This window comes from Lepidochelys olivacea (assembly GCF_965140295.1).
Source record: "Lepidochelys olivacea isolate rLepOli2 genome assembly, chromosome: 10".
Taxonomy (NCBI): Eukaryota; Metazoa; Chordata; order Testudines; family Cheloniidae; genus Lepidochelys; species Lepidochelys olivacea.
This window is the reverse complement of record NC_140420.1, coordinates 58,202,699-58,219,046: the sequence shown is the minus strand read 5'-3', so window position 1 is coordinate 58,219,046 and position 16,348 is coordinate 58,202,699. Positions and strand designations below refer to the sequence as shown.

Below are 16,348 nucleotides of genomic sequence, written 5' to 3'. Positions count from 1 at the left end.
TTGTTAGAAGGCTGCCTTTTTTATAGGAGAAAATTTCTCCTTCTTTGTTAGTGCTGGTTTTATTATCAGCACGACCACCCAGCTAACTATAGAATGATTAAATCACAAAAATATTGTCCAGATTGGTGCTTACTGTCTCTTGCTGTTGTTTGTTAAACTGCCATGAGCAGTTTGTTTCAAGCAGCCAATAATAGATCCCTGAAAAACAGTAAAAACCATGAGATCAAGCAGCAGACTCAGACTTTTAAAAACCCTTTGCTCAGTTTAGCTCCTCAAATCTTGCAAAGATGTAGAAATGCTATAAATATGGGGGGGTTGTACAAATTGATATTAAACAAAGAAAACCACAATCTAATAAAAAACATTTTCTCTGGGTCTCACTTTCCCTTGTACGTGAAGACACTTATTTATTCAGGTGTGTAATGGAAATGGCCTCCTGTCTGCCATTCATAAAACCTTACTTCACTGTTAGCTGGCAACTCTCCATCTACAGAAAGCTTATAGAAGTCCCTTCACAATGATGCAAGCACTAGATAGGATTTCAGCACACAGGCTCTAGGACTTCTAGTTAGGTCAAAAGCAAAACTTCAATCAACTTCAATGGGGGCATGGTCACACCCTTAATCAGTGCACTTCAGGTTATAGCAACATTACTGATATTGCATTCTGTCAGCACATACCATTTTTTATTTTTTTGCTAACAGTCATACTAATTGCAGTATAGCAAAGCAAAGCAGCCCAATAGCTGTAATTTAAGGCCATCAAAGTCTCACTCTCCCTCATCTAATAAAAACATTAAGATTAAAAAAGTGCTGGTCACTGTAAGATAAGTTGTGAAACAAAAATACAAGAGAAATTCTTTAATAAAATGTATTCATTACATGGTTAGTTCCTTTCACACTCCTTCTAGCAAATCAAATGTTTTCCCCCGTAACAATCACATGCCTCCTTTTATTTTGAGAGAGACAAAATATAAGCCTACATGAGTCATCTAAAGCTTCACTTCTCTCAAAATTAATGTGACCCTTTTAATAGTTTGGATAATTTAATAGGACAATACCATGATGCCAGTGGGTGGGTACTTTTTTCTGGGAAGATATGCCATCTAGGAGCTGGCTGGAAAATGTGCATCTCCCTCCCTCCGTGGAAAATTTCAACTTTTTGTCAAAACAGAATTTTTTTTGGTTCTCAGCCAAAACCTGCCAAAATCCCCAAAAAGTCAGGTTTAGTTTTTCCAATGAAAAAAACTGAAAATGTGAGGAAAGCAAATACCTCCTGTGAATATTTTAATTAAGTTAAAAATCCAATTCTCAGTAGAAAACAAGTTTTGACATACATTTTTCCAATCAGCCTTCATGATATATTAGGCTGTGTAATATTCTTTCAAGGGAAATCGTGGAAACACCATCAGAAAAAATGTACTGGAATGGGAACAGTCCTCCACTGACTCAGGCCCTGAAATATTGTCCACTGAAGTCCACAGAGAAAGACTTTTGTTGACTTCAATGGGTGTTGGATCAGGCTCTACGTGAGCTAATAGGTCTTCTTCCATCCCTAATTAATGTGACTGTGTTCCAAAAGTCTGATTGTCTCAAGACTGAAAAGGACTACATGATGCTGAATGGAATATGTTTTCCCATTAAGAAGGATCTTTTTTGAATAATAAATGTAAAAAGAAGAATTTTTTTTTCAACAAAAGTTGTTGAACTTGATTTTTTTTCAACAAGAGTTCCGCGAGTATTGGGATAAATAGTCCAGGTCCCTAATGCTCATATGGTGTCATCTCTCAAATCTCAGTCATGCCAGAACATTTGATGCTGGTCTAGTAAATACAAAACAATTTCTTCTCCGTAATATTTTGGGCATTTTCTCTGCGCTGACTCTACCCCTCATTATTTAAATTTGTGATTGATCAAATAATACTTGCTTTATTTCTTGTTCTAATGGTTACACATATGGTTTCATAGCTTGACTCCCCTGCATATTACAATTTATCATACAACCAACTAAGTGCAAACCATGTCCCATGTAACCCTCGTGTGCTGTGTAATGGAGCCTCCTTTCCAAAGTATCCTTGCATCCTACCTTGCCTTCCTTAGGACGACTCTCTCATGCTCACTGTGTTACAAGTAGTCATGCAGCAGCCTTATTACATATTGCACCCATTATAAAAGCACCTGTAAATCTTGCCTCTATCCTCAGAGCAGACCTGTGTGTGACCTGTCAAGCCTGGCTAGAATGATATTATTCCAGCCCCCTCAGGTCCTGCCCACACAGGCCTCTTGCACATCTGGAGAAGGCAGAAGTGTACATACGCCAACCAAATTGTGCCATGCGCAAAGGCTCAGGATGAGTCATACTCACAGACTCTGGAGCTTTGATGAAGATCTTAGTTTTCCCAAGCTGGTATTGATCAGGGTCCATATTGACTGAGTGGAGCAGGTGGAGAACCCCCTTTTTCTCATCTCCTTTCCAGGAAGGCCAGGTTGCTTTGGTCAGAATGGCATATCTGAGACAGCAGTAAGAGAGAAGAAAAATATTAAGACTTGGCATCACACACACAGCAGGAGAAGAATGCCACTGGCTCTCAACCAGTACTGTCCCTAGGGTTAACCCCTCTGTTCTGTGTTGTCACAGTGCTTATGAAAGGGATGTGGAAGGACACACAAATTTATGGGTTTTCACTTTAACCAAAGTGGTGCTGTCCAGTATGAATGTCCTTGGTCCCAACTCTTCCAGTCTCCCTAAGCCAATAGCAGGTGACTAAAACACATACGTCAAGCTTTGCTTCCTTAACCCTTGGATAAATAGGTTCATCAGCAGTATCTATACTGAAGTAATCAGTAACTCATCCTTGGCACCTCACTGATTCCACCCCAAACACATGGCCTGTTTCCCATTCCAACCCTTCTCCATTCCCCTCTTCTAATCCTTGTTATGGCTATTTGTGAAGCACCTCTAATTTCTAAGCTAGTAGCCAGCCTCACTCTCCCAGCCCAGCTATTGTCAGCAGCTGGCCTGCTCTGTACCAGGAGGCCCCTGGCGTGGCCTCTCCTACAGGAGGGTGGGGAGGGACTAATGATGATGACCACCTGCTCAAGATTGGGGTGCTTTGTAACTGGCCACAACAAGAATATGAGGTCGGAGGGAAGTGCTGTAATAGGGAACAGACTAGGCATGTGGCAGGTGGGGAATGGTGTGTCTTGGATGAGTATCTCAGTACCACCCTGCTGTTTTGTAGAGTGAGGGAGAACATGGAACCCAGTAACAGAGACAGGCAGCTTCTGCCTGAGAGAACCAGCCACAGGAGAAGTGGTGGTTCATGGAAGGAAAGAGGCAGGACAGGGTGGGATTCACTGCTGGCCTCTCTTCTCTATGGCATGAAGACCCATAGCATCCTCCTTAAACCTTGGAAATTACCTAACTCCCAGGTTACAACAACATGGGAACTGCCCAGTTTTCTAAGGGTTAACTAGATAGAAACATGATAGATATAGAAGATAGAAACAGAGTCACAATGCTTTCTTGTTTTACTGCCCACCGATGGGCTAAGTCAGGGGTTCTCAAACTGGGGCTCAGGACCCCTCAAGGGGTTGCCAGATTATTACATGGGGGGGTCGCGAGCTGTCAACCTCCACCCCAACCCTGCTTTGCCTCCAGCATTTATAATGGTGTTAAATATATAAAAAAGTGTTTTTAATTTATAAGGGGGGTCACACTCAAAGGCTTGCTATGTGAAAAGGGTCACCAGTAAAAAAGTTTGAGAACCACTGGGCTAGGCTTTATATGTCTCAGCATACCTGTGGATAAGTAACTTTTGAAGCACTTTTGGGCTGCTTTGTGAACTAGACTGGAAACAGAGCAGCAGACAATTGCCCCTCAAAATCAATCTTATATTCATCTCCATTTTGGACAACCTTATCACAACTTTGTTTTCCTGAGGCCTGCCAGGCATGCTGGGGTACAATGTAAATACATGTTTATTAGTGAAACTATTTGAATAGTGAGGGGGGAAAATCAGTGATAAAGTGTTGCGTTTGGTTCACTATGATTCCTGAGTTCCTTGAGGCAGCCTCTGGGTGTTAGTGACATGTGTCCAGACCCTGAAACTGCACAAATGGTTATTTATTAGAAAAGCTCATTTTTCATTGTTCTTCTGTCTAAAACATTTCCCAGACATGGATCAGATGCCATGCGACGTAAATGACAAACCACACATCACAAATAACAGTGACAGGCAACAGACTGTGAACAACCCAAAGTATGCAAATTACTTGCCCAAACTTAAGAAAAAACTCACAAACAGCACGTACTAGAAGAAACCTGGGAGAATCTGTGAACAACAAAAGGAACTACATCTGTAATGACTAACTGGACCAGCTCTATTTATAAATGTTTAAGGGTCAAATGCTGAAGTAATATGCAAGATGGTGTAAGTTGGACAATACTAAGTCCCTCTAAAACTCTTAGACATAGGTAAACCCATCCTGATGTAGCAGGATATCTAATATTAGTGTAATTTATGTGGAGGAGTAAGAAGAAGGAGCTCTAAGTTAACGAGGTTCCTACCCTGCTTACTTTCCAGTTTCTTCTGGCTGTTCAGCATGTAAATTCATCAGTACAGTGGGTTTAAGTCAGTGTAAGGAATCTTAATATAAGGGAGACTAAGTCAGTGTAAGAAAAACTAAGTTATACTATCTTGCATATTCCCTCTGAATCTGTCTTACACATGTTTCAGATCACAAATTCTAGCCATTTTGGGGGGGGAGTGGTAGGGGTGGAAATCAGCGAATAAAATATTTTTAATATAAATAGTAATCTTCAAAGCTATATAAAAAAAAAAACTTTGAAACTCTTTTTTTCCTCCCAGTTATATCCACCACGATCACTTCACACACTGAATGCTGTGAGGTGTCTGTGTTTCCAGTCAGCCACATTATTCTATAATATGTAATAATGTATGGTGGTATTATATTGTGCATTGCCATGTGGCACAGCACTCTCCTCAAACACATCTCTGTGTATTCTATGATGGTGTCCATTTCAATCAGTAGTATTAATGTCCCTCTATCTGGGCTTTTGGAGCTCATGCAATATGAGGTGGAAGTGTGATTCAGGCACAAGTGCTGAGCCTGGGTTTAAAATGCCTTTGAAAAAATGCCAAATCATGACTGCCAAAAAAAGAATCCATTATAAATGCACAATAAGCAGTTAGGTCATATGTCTAAATATGGGAGTATGGGGCTTAGCTCTTGGATTGGTTATGCTTTAAAACACACAGGCCTTTTCAGTGACTTTGGCTTTTCACATGCAAATGAAAATTTCAGACATAAAAGTCCATTCAGCCCAGAAATCTCCACTTACATAGAGCTGCCAAGGAACTCCCAATGAAAACAACTGCACAAACATGCATTTCCTGTCCATCCCATGCCTCAGCCCACTTTTACTCACACTGACTCATGGTGTCAAAACAGAGCTTGTTCTGGATGTTAGGTAACTGTGAATGGAAAGGGTGCAGGAAGATTTTTACTCACAACAAGAAGTTAAACTTTACCAAACTGCACTGAAGCAAAGAGCTAAATCCTACTGCAGGGAGATTTCATGGACTAAGACTGCCTGTGGATCTCTGCCTGTAAGAGTAGAAATCTATTCACCTTCTTCCCTAAGTGCCGTTAGGCTTTCACTGGGCAGAGCTTTCATTCAGAGAGTTTTTGAATCTGCATGGGCCCAATACATAGTCAATGTTCAGCTATTATCTAGCGGACACTAGATTTAACATGCATTATTGGTTGCTTATTCTATCTAGTAAGCAGAAAGTGCTTCATTCTCCAAGTTGTATTTCTTCAGCATAACATTCTGAGGTGGGCTAACACAATATGAAGTACATTTATGTTTTACTAGAAGACTGGGAGCAGATTAAATCATGTGAAGGATTGTTCCACGATGAATTATCCCAGAAAAGGGGCTAAATTAATCCCTGAAAATACTCTGGAGGTACATCACCAATTAATTTTACCCATTGTTTTCAAAAAGGAGGAGACACATGCTAAAAATCATGAGGTTTCTGGGCAGGACTCTGCTTCATGCCGGCAGCACTGTCACTAAGAATGTTGCTTCCAAAAAGGAAGCAACGTTTTGTTTCTTGGTGCATCATTCCTTGGATTTTCTTGATCCCAGAAAATCTGGTTTTGCACCAGAGTATGGTACTGAGACTGAACAGTTCTTCTTGGCTGAGGCTCTCATGATGACGGATGAAAACAAGATGTCCATGCTCATTATTTTAGATCTATCCGCTATCTTGAGTGATTCTGTTCCGCTCTGTGGATGTTGGGTGATCTGTTTATCTCAGCCTTTGCAACAATATAATTTTAGAATTAAAGCTTAGATTCTCAAATACAAGATTTAAAGTTTAAAAGTTTAAAAAAAAAATAAAAAAAGTACCAGCTTGCTGATCTATCATAAGATGTCTCAATTTGATCCTGGGTAGCTGTGTGTCAATTATTCCACCAAAGGCTGGAATATATATTATTATTTGATTGAAATTACTTTAAGAGAGTCTCAGCAAAGAGATAGATGTTAATGTACAAATACAGAGCTAGCCATTCAAAGGAGTGTGGGTTTCATAGACTGGAGCATATGCTACTGAACACTTTTCTAGTTCTCTATTCCCATAGACTTTAACTCTTACCTCTGAGAGATCCATAGCAGTGCAGTAGGAATTGATACTTTAGGTAAGTTGAGAGAAGAACATGATACTTCTCAATGGCAAAAAGTTGGCTTTAAAAGCCTTTGTTCCTTTAAATCTCTATATAAACTGAATACTGCACAGTTAAAGCTAATGGGAGAAACTAGAAACTTTTTCAGGGCTTGTGGCTTTTCTTTCCTCCTCTTTTCCGCACCCATGTAGCAAACCACTGTACAGCAATACTGCAATGCCTGTAATACTGTACCTCTGCAAAAACTTTTTGAATACCCGTCTGTACGCATAGCCTGCTCTCCTTACTCGAATATTTTCTTTCAGCCCTAGGTATTCCACTTGATGCTTTACCCTGTGGGGAAAAACACAGTGAGATTTATAATCCCTTTCTTTTCAGCCTTTTTATAAACGTATGTATCCTTACAATTATATATTCTGTTTAAAGTCTCTAGTTCTGAACCACATGTGTGTGTGTGTGTGTGTGTGCTCACTCACACAAAGTATAAAGGGAACAATAGTCAAACTGTACGTCACTACATGGTGGGATGAAAATGTGGATCCCATCAAGACTGGGATGGAGTTATTGTAGCTGTTCTGTTCTTTTGCCTTGTAAGTTTATCTCATTACAGTTTTTCCCAGTTTAGGGAAAGATGAGCACTCGATTAAGCCTGTTCTCATTTGTTTAGAGGTCCCTTAACCAAAACTTTAACTTTCCAATTTTACTTTGATATTCTTTTTTCCCTTTTGTTTAAAGGTCTAATGAATAATTCAGGACTTGATTAGTCCACAGTTCATGGCTCTAATACTTGGCCATTAAAAAAAGCCAAGTAAATTCTGACCTACAAATGCCCCAAATACTGAGATGACACTGGACGTTGGGAGACTAACCTGTTTTCTTTTATCATAAATTTTTAATTTTCACCTGCACTTTACATAGCTCAAAATTAAACATAGTATCTTATATATGGCTATTCAGACTCAATACTGTGCAAGAAGGGCCAAGTTCGATGGTCAAAGGTCCAAAATAGCACTCTTCTGGAGTACCAGGGGCTGGAAAGCAGAAGCTGAGCAGTGTGTCCCTGGGTACCATGGCTCCTATCTCTGCCATATTACAGAGGGAAGATTTGTGTCAGGCTGGAAGAGTGGCTGGAGCATGCTCAGCAGTCCACACACTGCATAGTTCTAATGGCCACAAGCCTTGTAGGTTGGCACCAGTCCCAGAGGCTGAACTAACAGCTGTAGGCAGGCTGTGGAGGTGCTCTGTATCTTGTCTATGGGCTGAAGGGGAAGACTCCATTCCTCTGACAGCTCTATAGTTCCTCTGTGAAAAGCCCTTTTACTTCAGTTCTGCACAGGAGCTGAGGATTTCATCTTAAATCTCGAAGGGGAAAATAGAATGTAAAAGAAAGGGCTTCTCTTTGGGACTTCATTCTCCCTTTCTGGAGTTTGGGAGCACATTTTACATTTTTCTAAATTTAAAAACAAAAGTATATACTGCTAGACCACTTCTTAAAGCTTAGACATTAACTCAGAATAAGGGACTATCTTTCAGTGAACTTTTGTTGCTGTTGTAGGAGTCCTGCTTTACTGCTCTGCATTTCCCTAATTTCCTGAATGTTTATAATTCACATCAGAGAGCTGGAGGGGGTGTGTATTAAAATGACTGATTATTTTTTTTAAGGTCCAAATCTGAATAGCTTGCAATAAGAAACAACAGGACTGCTAAATTTTTTCAATTAATTTAACAAATCACCACATTAAAAAAATGCTTCTTTAAATTATGTATATAATTTTGCTTACCATCTTTCCATTCTTTACAAAGACCTATTTCAAATTCTGGTACCTCTCAATCAGTGCTTAATTTGTAGCGAAAAAGGTGCCGGGGCTATGAACTGCCAAGACTAGAGGTGCCGGGGCTCAGCCCTGGCAAGCCCCGCACAAATTAAGCATTGCTCTCAATTGTTGCTTCACTGGAGTTATTTTCTAAGTTTAGCTTCATTCCAAGCCTCTAAAGTACAGGATGTTTTTTTTTGCCCATTGATTTTTTTAAATCGAGACATTCCTGTTCTATGACTCACACTATAAAGGGGGATAATTTCTCATTTTTTAAATCCCATGTTGTCAATGACAAAACCCACCAGTCATTTTTTATTTTTAATAAAAGTTTATAAAAATGGTTTCCTTAAGCAATGTAAGTTGCTTTTTGGACTTCAAACTCACTATAAAAAGTGCTGCATATTTCAATGTTAGTGTTCAAGGAACCAAAGTAGATTTTGTACCCCTTCCAAGGCTTCTGGTGTAGTAACAGTAGAGAGATGATGTTCAAAAATATATTTTCCTGTTTATAGCTTTCCCTCCTGTTCACATCTGGAATAATGCAGTGGAACAACAATACAACTCCTTTTTTCTTACTACTCTTCCAGTACCAGTGTCCAGCAACACTACATTTCTTAAACATTTCTTTTTTGTCCTTTTTTTTTCCTGGGAAAAAGACACTCTTAAAAATCTCCCCTTAGGCATCAACCTCAAGCAGAGTCAAGGTCTAGGAATTCTGCTAATACAGAAAAATTTCAGGCCAAGCAGCTGTACCAGAATCGAAAGAAAAACACATTTTCAAGAAACACCCCAAATTTTGGAATAAGCAACTAATCCTGCTGAATCTTAGATTTGATACAAGGTCTATCTTAAGCAGAGTGCTACAGTTTCTGAAACTATTTAAATGAAGTACAAACCTGGAGCGACATGGGTTTGTGTAGTACACAGTAACACAGGCTTCCCCTGGGTAAAGTTCTTTCTTTAGCAAGACAACAATATTTTTGAAGTCCATTAACAGGCTAATTGTAAGCAGATCGTATATGCAGCCGCAATAATTTTTCAAATATGTGTTCATCGGTGTGGTGCATGAGACTAAATGACCCCATGAAAATATTCCTTTCAAAAGCTAAACCAATATTGTTCAGCAAAATATCACTGTGACTCTTTCAACCCACTTAGATGTTCTATTTCCAGTGTCACTGAACTTTCCCACAGCAGTAAGATAACAATACTATGTAAGGAAAACAGCAAAACAAAAAAATCCCTTTGGTCAGTCCCATGAATCTTCACTACAGAAACAAACTGCAGACCACAGTTTTGCTTAGGGATATGCATATGAGCAGATCTGCCTTTCCTTGGGGACATCACTAACAACTATGAAGAATTTCTGGGTGTTTGAGGCTTTACCACAATGCATAGAATATAAATATAAAATCCAGTTTAATGAATGAGAGATCATTCGTTTTAAAAACTGGGGAAAAGTGCTCATAGTTATAAGGCTAGATGATGTCAATTTACCTCTGGGGATGGTATCACACAGTGTGTTGCATTCTATTTACCTGTACTTCATTGCCAATTACCTCAGCAATGGCAAAACAACACACATCGTTGGAAAATGGGGTCTCAGAGCCTGAGCTCCACCTGAAGCCCAAATGTCTACACTGCAATTTTACAGCCCTGCAGCCTGAGCCCACTGATCTGGGCCAGCTGTGGCTGCACCACAGGCCTTTTATCACAGTGTAGACATACCCAGAGTGACTTCTGCTCAGACTGCTAGGGTTTTAACTACCTAGTAGAAGCTATAGTTTTTCAAAGCAGCAAACAAAAGTTATAAGCTACATTCTGTTTGTGTGTACCAGGATTTAGTTGTGTAAATCCTATTATACTGTTCTGAAAATTTAGCCCTTAATTACTACGGGAGTTACTCAAATACATTCTGTAAATTGTGATTACCCACAACTAGCTCGGGAAAGACTACGATTAACCACATTAATGACTAATCCTAATCAAACAAAACTACTGTGTTTCCTCAGAGTTTAGGAGAGGCCGTAGAGTAAGTGGTTATATGTCAGGTCTGAAGGATTCTGTCAAGTACTGTGTCTAGAGTACCCAGTTCTGTTTGCTGGCATGCTGTGTGATTACAAATGTTTCTGCTGCTCAAAAAGGAAGCCTTGTTTGGACTGTTACTTTGGCTCTGCCCACCCCATACTTGGCTAACTCGTACCTGCTCTCCTCCCAATCTCGAGGCTTCTTTGTTTCATTGGGCTTGATGCAGCGGATGTAGTGAGGTGTACATTTCATCAGGGTACCAACAAGATCATTTGCTTGTTTCTGTGAAATGAGGAACAAAACTTAGATATGAGCTGATTCAGGTAAGTTATATAGGACATTTCTTCAAAGTGTCAATTGTCTACTGCTCCACTGACCACCACAGTATCTTTGGATAATACGCAGCAGGAGTCAGCAAGTAGCCCCACAAGCGTGGTTGTCTAGTGAGAGACTCAATTTGACCTTGTAAAAGGGCTACATGGAAATAGTCACATACATGGGGAAAAAGTCACAATTCACAAAGCGTTTCCATTAAAAATCTCAAATTGAAGGCCACCTGTCATTAGCAAGGAAGCTATCAGTTATTTTTACATTACTGGACTTTTATCTTTCTATTTCTCGCTCTTGTGTTGTATAATTCATCTTTGCTCCATCAAAAAAAGGGAACTCTTCCATCTTATTGATTTGATTTGTAAAATATACCCATTGTCATCTCTAGGCACATGTACACATTGAATGCACAAATTAATACAACCAGACTGACTTTACATCCACTGACAAAGTCCACCAACTCCCACTACAGTGAAACTCAATCCCATGCCAAGCCACCTCCTAAGAAAACACTTTAGTAGATATACTGCCATGGTAGGAGGCCCTGAGGGTGGGGAGTGAGTTGAGAGTTGATGGCTTTTAAATGAAATCACCCTATCTCCAGCCCCTGACATTTAAATCTGGGGGCTGTTATGTGAATGCTTCAGTTGCATCCGATGAAGTAAGCTGTAGCTCACGAACGCTTATGCTCTAATAAATTTGTTAGTCTGTAAGGTGCCACAAGTCCTCCTTTTCTTTTTTCAGTTGATCTCAACAGTCAAGGTGAAATATGACAAAAGGGGCAGTGTCGTTAGACTAACATTGCTTTCTAGACAAAAGTGCTAAGATCTATTTGACGTAAGTGAGAATTCAAGTTATTAATAGCCTTCTTGCAGTAATAATAACAAGAAATTGCTAAATTCGGATTAGGATCCAAACTCTTCCAAATTTTTGGGACTTTGGGATCTGGGGGGCATAGGTTCAGGTCAATCTTCAAATAATATGCTAGAAATCTGAACAGTGAGGCCTGATTCAATGTCCACTGAAGTCAACAGGAGCCTTTTATTGATTACAGTGAGCACTGGATCAGGCTTTCTGGGCTGTTAAGGGACAAGTTATCTGTAGTTAATTGCAGGACACCAAGCAGCTGTTTGAAGGGTCTCATTCATTATGCACATGCCAGTGCTGCTATCACTGCCACCAATTGCCATTTTGGAAATTCAAACTAAAGCTGGGCAAAAAAATTCACATAAAGTGATAATGTTGTGATGGCTGAAACAAAATTACTTTACAACCAAGCCAGATTTGTAATTTTCTTCATAATCAAAATAGGAGTTTTGGACAATGAAAAACAGTGAAAACCACTTTTTTCATTAAATACACACACCCACCCACACATACTATATATTGTATTTGGGGAGGAAAATTATATACATGTAATTGGGGGGGAAATATATTTTCCAGATGCAATGTATAAGTATGTGTGGGTATGTATGTACAGTATTTAATGAATAAAGTGCTTTTCACTCTTTTTCACTGTCCAGAACTCCTATTTTGTTTATGAGGAAAAAAGTTACAAAGTTGGCCTGGTTATGAAGCGATTTTGTATACAGTGCGTATGTGAAGTTGTGCGTATGTGAAGTTCCAGGACTCCTTCCCTATTCATTCACAAAGCCCAGGAATGTTGCTAATTTGAAGGTACTCCCTTGCTTGTTAGTTGTGCAGAATCTGCTGGGATATTTTCGTTTTGTTTTTTGACATTTAATGAAATACTGAAGTTGACTGAATTTTCACTTTCATTCTGAAATGGTTACAATGCAAAAACCTGTATATATTTCCCAAATGCAATATTCACCTTTAAACAAAATACTCTGGGCCTGATGCTTGGCTGGTGTAAAATGGTGTACCTCCACTGATGTCAATAGAGTTGTACCAATTTACCAGCTAAGAAATTTGGCCTGTTATCTTTGAAGTATAGGCACATTTCTTATTTTGGATACAGTGTAGCTGGGCTTGTTCTCCCTTAATAAATTTACTAAATAACCATAATAAAAGTATTTACCACTCATACAACTAATTTATTTTCCAGCACTATGGAAATATTAAGTATGAAGAGGTCACAAGGTCTAGCTCATCAATTCAGCTAAAACAGATGTCATACCAAGTAGAAAAATGTTCAGTAACTGTTTGTATAGGTACCTATGAGATGGGAAACTGACTTTTTTTGGGGAGGGAGGGGGTCTTTCTATCAAGGCTAGGGCATCAGACCCCTCTGAGCTGATCCTGTTACTGTAAAAGGAAAGTTTTCAAGTATAAAAACACTAACTCCAAGAAAAATTGTCCCCGCCCTTTCCACCAGTTATATCCAAGAGGCATAAACTGAACATACCTTAATTTTACTGCCAGCAGTGGTTGGGCGGCCTTTCTTGTCCGCTTGGAGGTTTTCAGGAAATAGAGCCTTTATAAAAGGTCTGGAAAAGAATTAGCAAGACATGTTGGTGTATGAGGACAGAACAACAATGCATCGTGCACACTGCAGTATATCAAGGGATACATGGTAGAAACTGGTGGTTTAGTAGACTATGCATGATTATTTACAGTAAGTTGCGAATGCAGACATACCAAATCAATCTAAGATCAACATTTTCCAACAGCTTTATCTGCAGACAGTGCTTTTTCAGCAATCCCTTTCGCTGACACGTGAATTTCTGAAGGGTCACAAAATCCCAGATTCAAAGGAATATTATATGGATAGCCTTAATTTTTTTAAAAATTAATATATCAACATTATTAATTAAAATATACAATATTTAAAAATGCTACTTTGTACCTTTAACCAAGAACCTTTCTTCTATTGATTTCAAAGCACTTTACAAATCACTGGACGAGATTCTGATCATATCTAGCCTGTACACTGATCATATCTAGTCTACTTTTGGCCTGATCCCCCACTGCACCTTGCACAGTGTATAGTCATTCACATCTGTGTAAACTGGCTACAAAATGCTACCATTTTGATTTGGTCGTGTTTTATACTCACTTTGCGCAGGTGTAAATGGCTACACATGGTGCAAGGCAGTGGAGAATCAGGCCACCGGCATCTACTTGAACCAACATTCTAGTCACCAAAAGTGTTAAGTGTTAAACAAGTTTTGTCTACGTACAGCTCACTGCTCTGCATGAGTTCAATCAAGTCCATGAAAAGAACATCCCGATTCCTCTCACAGAATCCATCCATATCATAGGATACCTGGGTCAAGGTGGAAATCAAATGTTGTTTAGTAGAGACCCTGATAATTAAACAATATTTTAAAACCCCCATGATTTTTCTGTTGATCTGATTCATGGTAACCAATAAATCCCTGAATATAATTTGCCTCATGAGTTTGTCATGTAAGACTTAGCTGATGTCAGTCATGTATTTAGAATTTAATGAAAAAGAATACCATGCAGCTGGTTAATGAGATGCAACAGCCTGGGAATAAATTTAACATCATATAGGGAAAAACAACAACAACAACAACAAAAGTTCTGCATAATCAAGGTTTTCTGTAATTCAATAAGATCAATAAGTACTGCGGTGTTAAAAAAAAAATCAAGAACAAATAGGAGAAATACAGCAGGACTTAGTACAAAATAATAAACAGAACACCTGCATATTGATTCCAAATTTAAGAGGGACACCATTATTTGACAGCACTTTGTATGCCATCAGTTTCAGTGTTTCTCCTGTGTAATTCACTTCCTCTCTGGTTTCAGTAGGTATCTCACACTGCCACAGACAATGTCATTTGTAAAAACCACAAAAATTGGCAGACACACTTGGGGACAGATGCAAAAGTAATTTTAACTTGTTTGTTTTTTAAACTGACTAGATTTCAAGTTGACTAGGTTCCTTTATTTCACTTTTTAAAAAAAGAAGAAGAAAAAGGACTCTCTTGATGATATCTTAGCACTGCAGTCCATAATGGAAACAGTTGTTGCAGTCAGTACGAGAAAGAAATAGGAAATGAGTGTTTCTGCATGTCAAAGTTCTGCGAGTCTTAGCACCATGTCAAGAGATATGTATGGTAGACTGATACTGAAACCCCTGTAGTAATAACCTATGCCAACCAGAATACACGAAATATTCTGCGCCTCATTGTTGTACACATGCTACTACAATAAGAAAATACTGGGTGAAATCTTGATCTCATTGAAGTCCATGGCTTCACTCAGAAGGTTATGTATGTTATGTTCTTTTCAATTGCCTTACTGCTGATGGTTGGTTGCTGATCTTCTAGCCAGTCATACACAGCTGGACTATATTTTATTAGAAAATGACTTTAATTTAACTGTTAAGGGTCGTTGTGGTTTCCATTGGAAACACCACTTTTCAGAGGCTTATAATTCAGCTGTTTTTATTCATATTGGTCTAAATTCTGGCAACAAACTGTCAGTCACATGTCAAACTTTTTCTTCTCTTCCAAGAAATATTTTAATACTTTTTGCTTTTTCTTCACACCTTCTAGTTTTACAAACAGTTAGTCCTTATACATGATTGCTTTTGCAACTAGGGAGGATATTCATATGTGAAAAGTATCTATGTACATACAACTAGTTACTTTTCATAACACCTTTTCCTGTATATCCATATTTCATATTCAGTTATGATTCTGATTCTAATTCTAGTTCTCAATGAATTCTAAGGTTTCCTATTACATTCTCTTGGAAACAGAATAGGCACTGACCCAATACTTTCTATGGTCCTTTTTTAAAATGTTCACATAAATGCTACTGACTGATTCTTATATCAGTTTCTTGGTTATTTTTATTTTGTATTTTTAATAACTGATCAAATGAAACTAATGCAAAGGACCTACATTTAACCAACAAATCAAGGAAATTCAGAGCTATGGCTGCAAATCTGTTTGTAACTTACTCCTGTTGGGTGCACATTTGATATATAAAATAACACACTTTCTGAAATCCCTGCAGTATGCTGCCACAGTACAAGTTCAGGGCCAGAATCTGATACTACTTCTCTTGTTAAGCAGTATGTTATTCCACAAGCAGTCCCACTGATTTCAACAGAACTTATTACAGTATAAAGGGTCTACTCAGTGTGAGTAAGGGTAAGGCCCAAGGGAGAAATGACAATTTGGCAGGCTTCTTCCTTGACTTCTCAATTAAAGTATGTCCTTAATCTCATTATTTTTTTTTAACCTAATCTCTCCCTGACATGCAGAAAATTTTTTGACCTTGAATGATACTGCACATCCGTAAGTATACAAATTGATAACATCTTTAACTAGTGGTTTTGTTGTAACTATTTTATCACAGATGCAAATTGCTAATCTGACTCTAGGACCGTTGTCCCTAGTGTGAGATTAATCAAAAAATTTAAAAAACCCACATTCTGTAGAGAAGAAACACAGCTGAGCCCCAGATTTAACCCAGTCTATACTAGAAAAGGCCTGCCAGTGTATAAAAGTATAC

At 38.7% G+C, this 16,348-nt stretch overlaps 1 protein-coding gene across 1 annotated transcript in view; it reads right to left on the bottom strand.

Annotated features, from left to right (window-relative positions):
• The window catches only part of MYO1E (myosin IE), a 140,234-nt gene that overhangs the window by 34,360 nt on the left and 89,526 nt on the right, over positions 1-16,348 (bottom strand). Inside the window, exons 15-19 of the mRNA XM_084640799.1 lie at positions 14,035-14,120; positions 13,260-13,341; positions 10,737-10,843; positions 6,951-7,049; positions 2,365-2,509 (exon numbers count right to left, since the gene is read on the bottom strand). Of these exons, the coding sequence (XP_084496925.1) occupies positions 2,365-2,509; positions 6,951-7,049; positions 10,737-10,843; positions 13,260-13,341; positions 14,035-14,120 (519 nt within the window). The remainder of the gene's footprint in view (positions 1-2,364; positions 2,510-6,950; positions 7,050-10,736; positions 10,844-13,259; positions 13,342-14,034; positions 14,121-16,348) is intronic.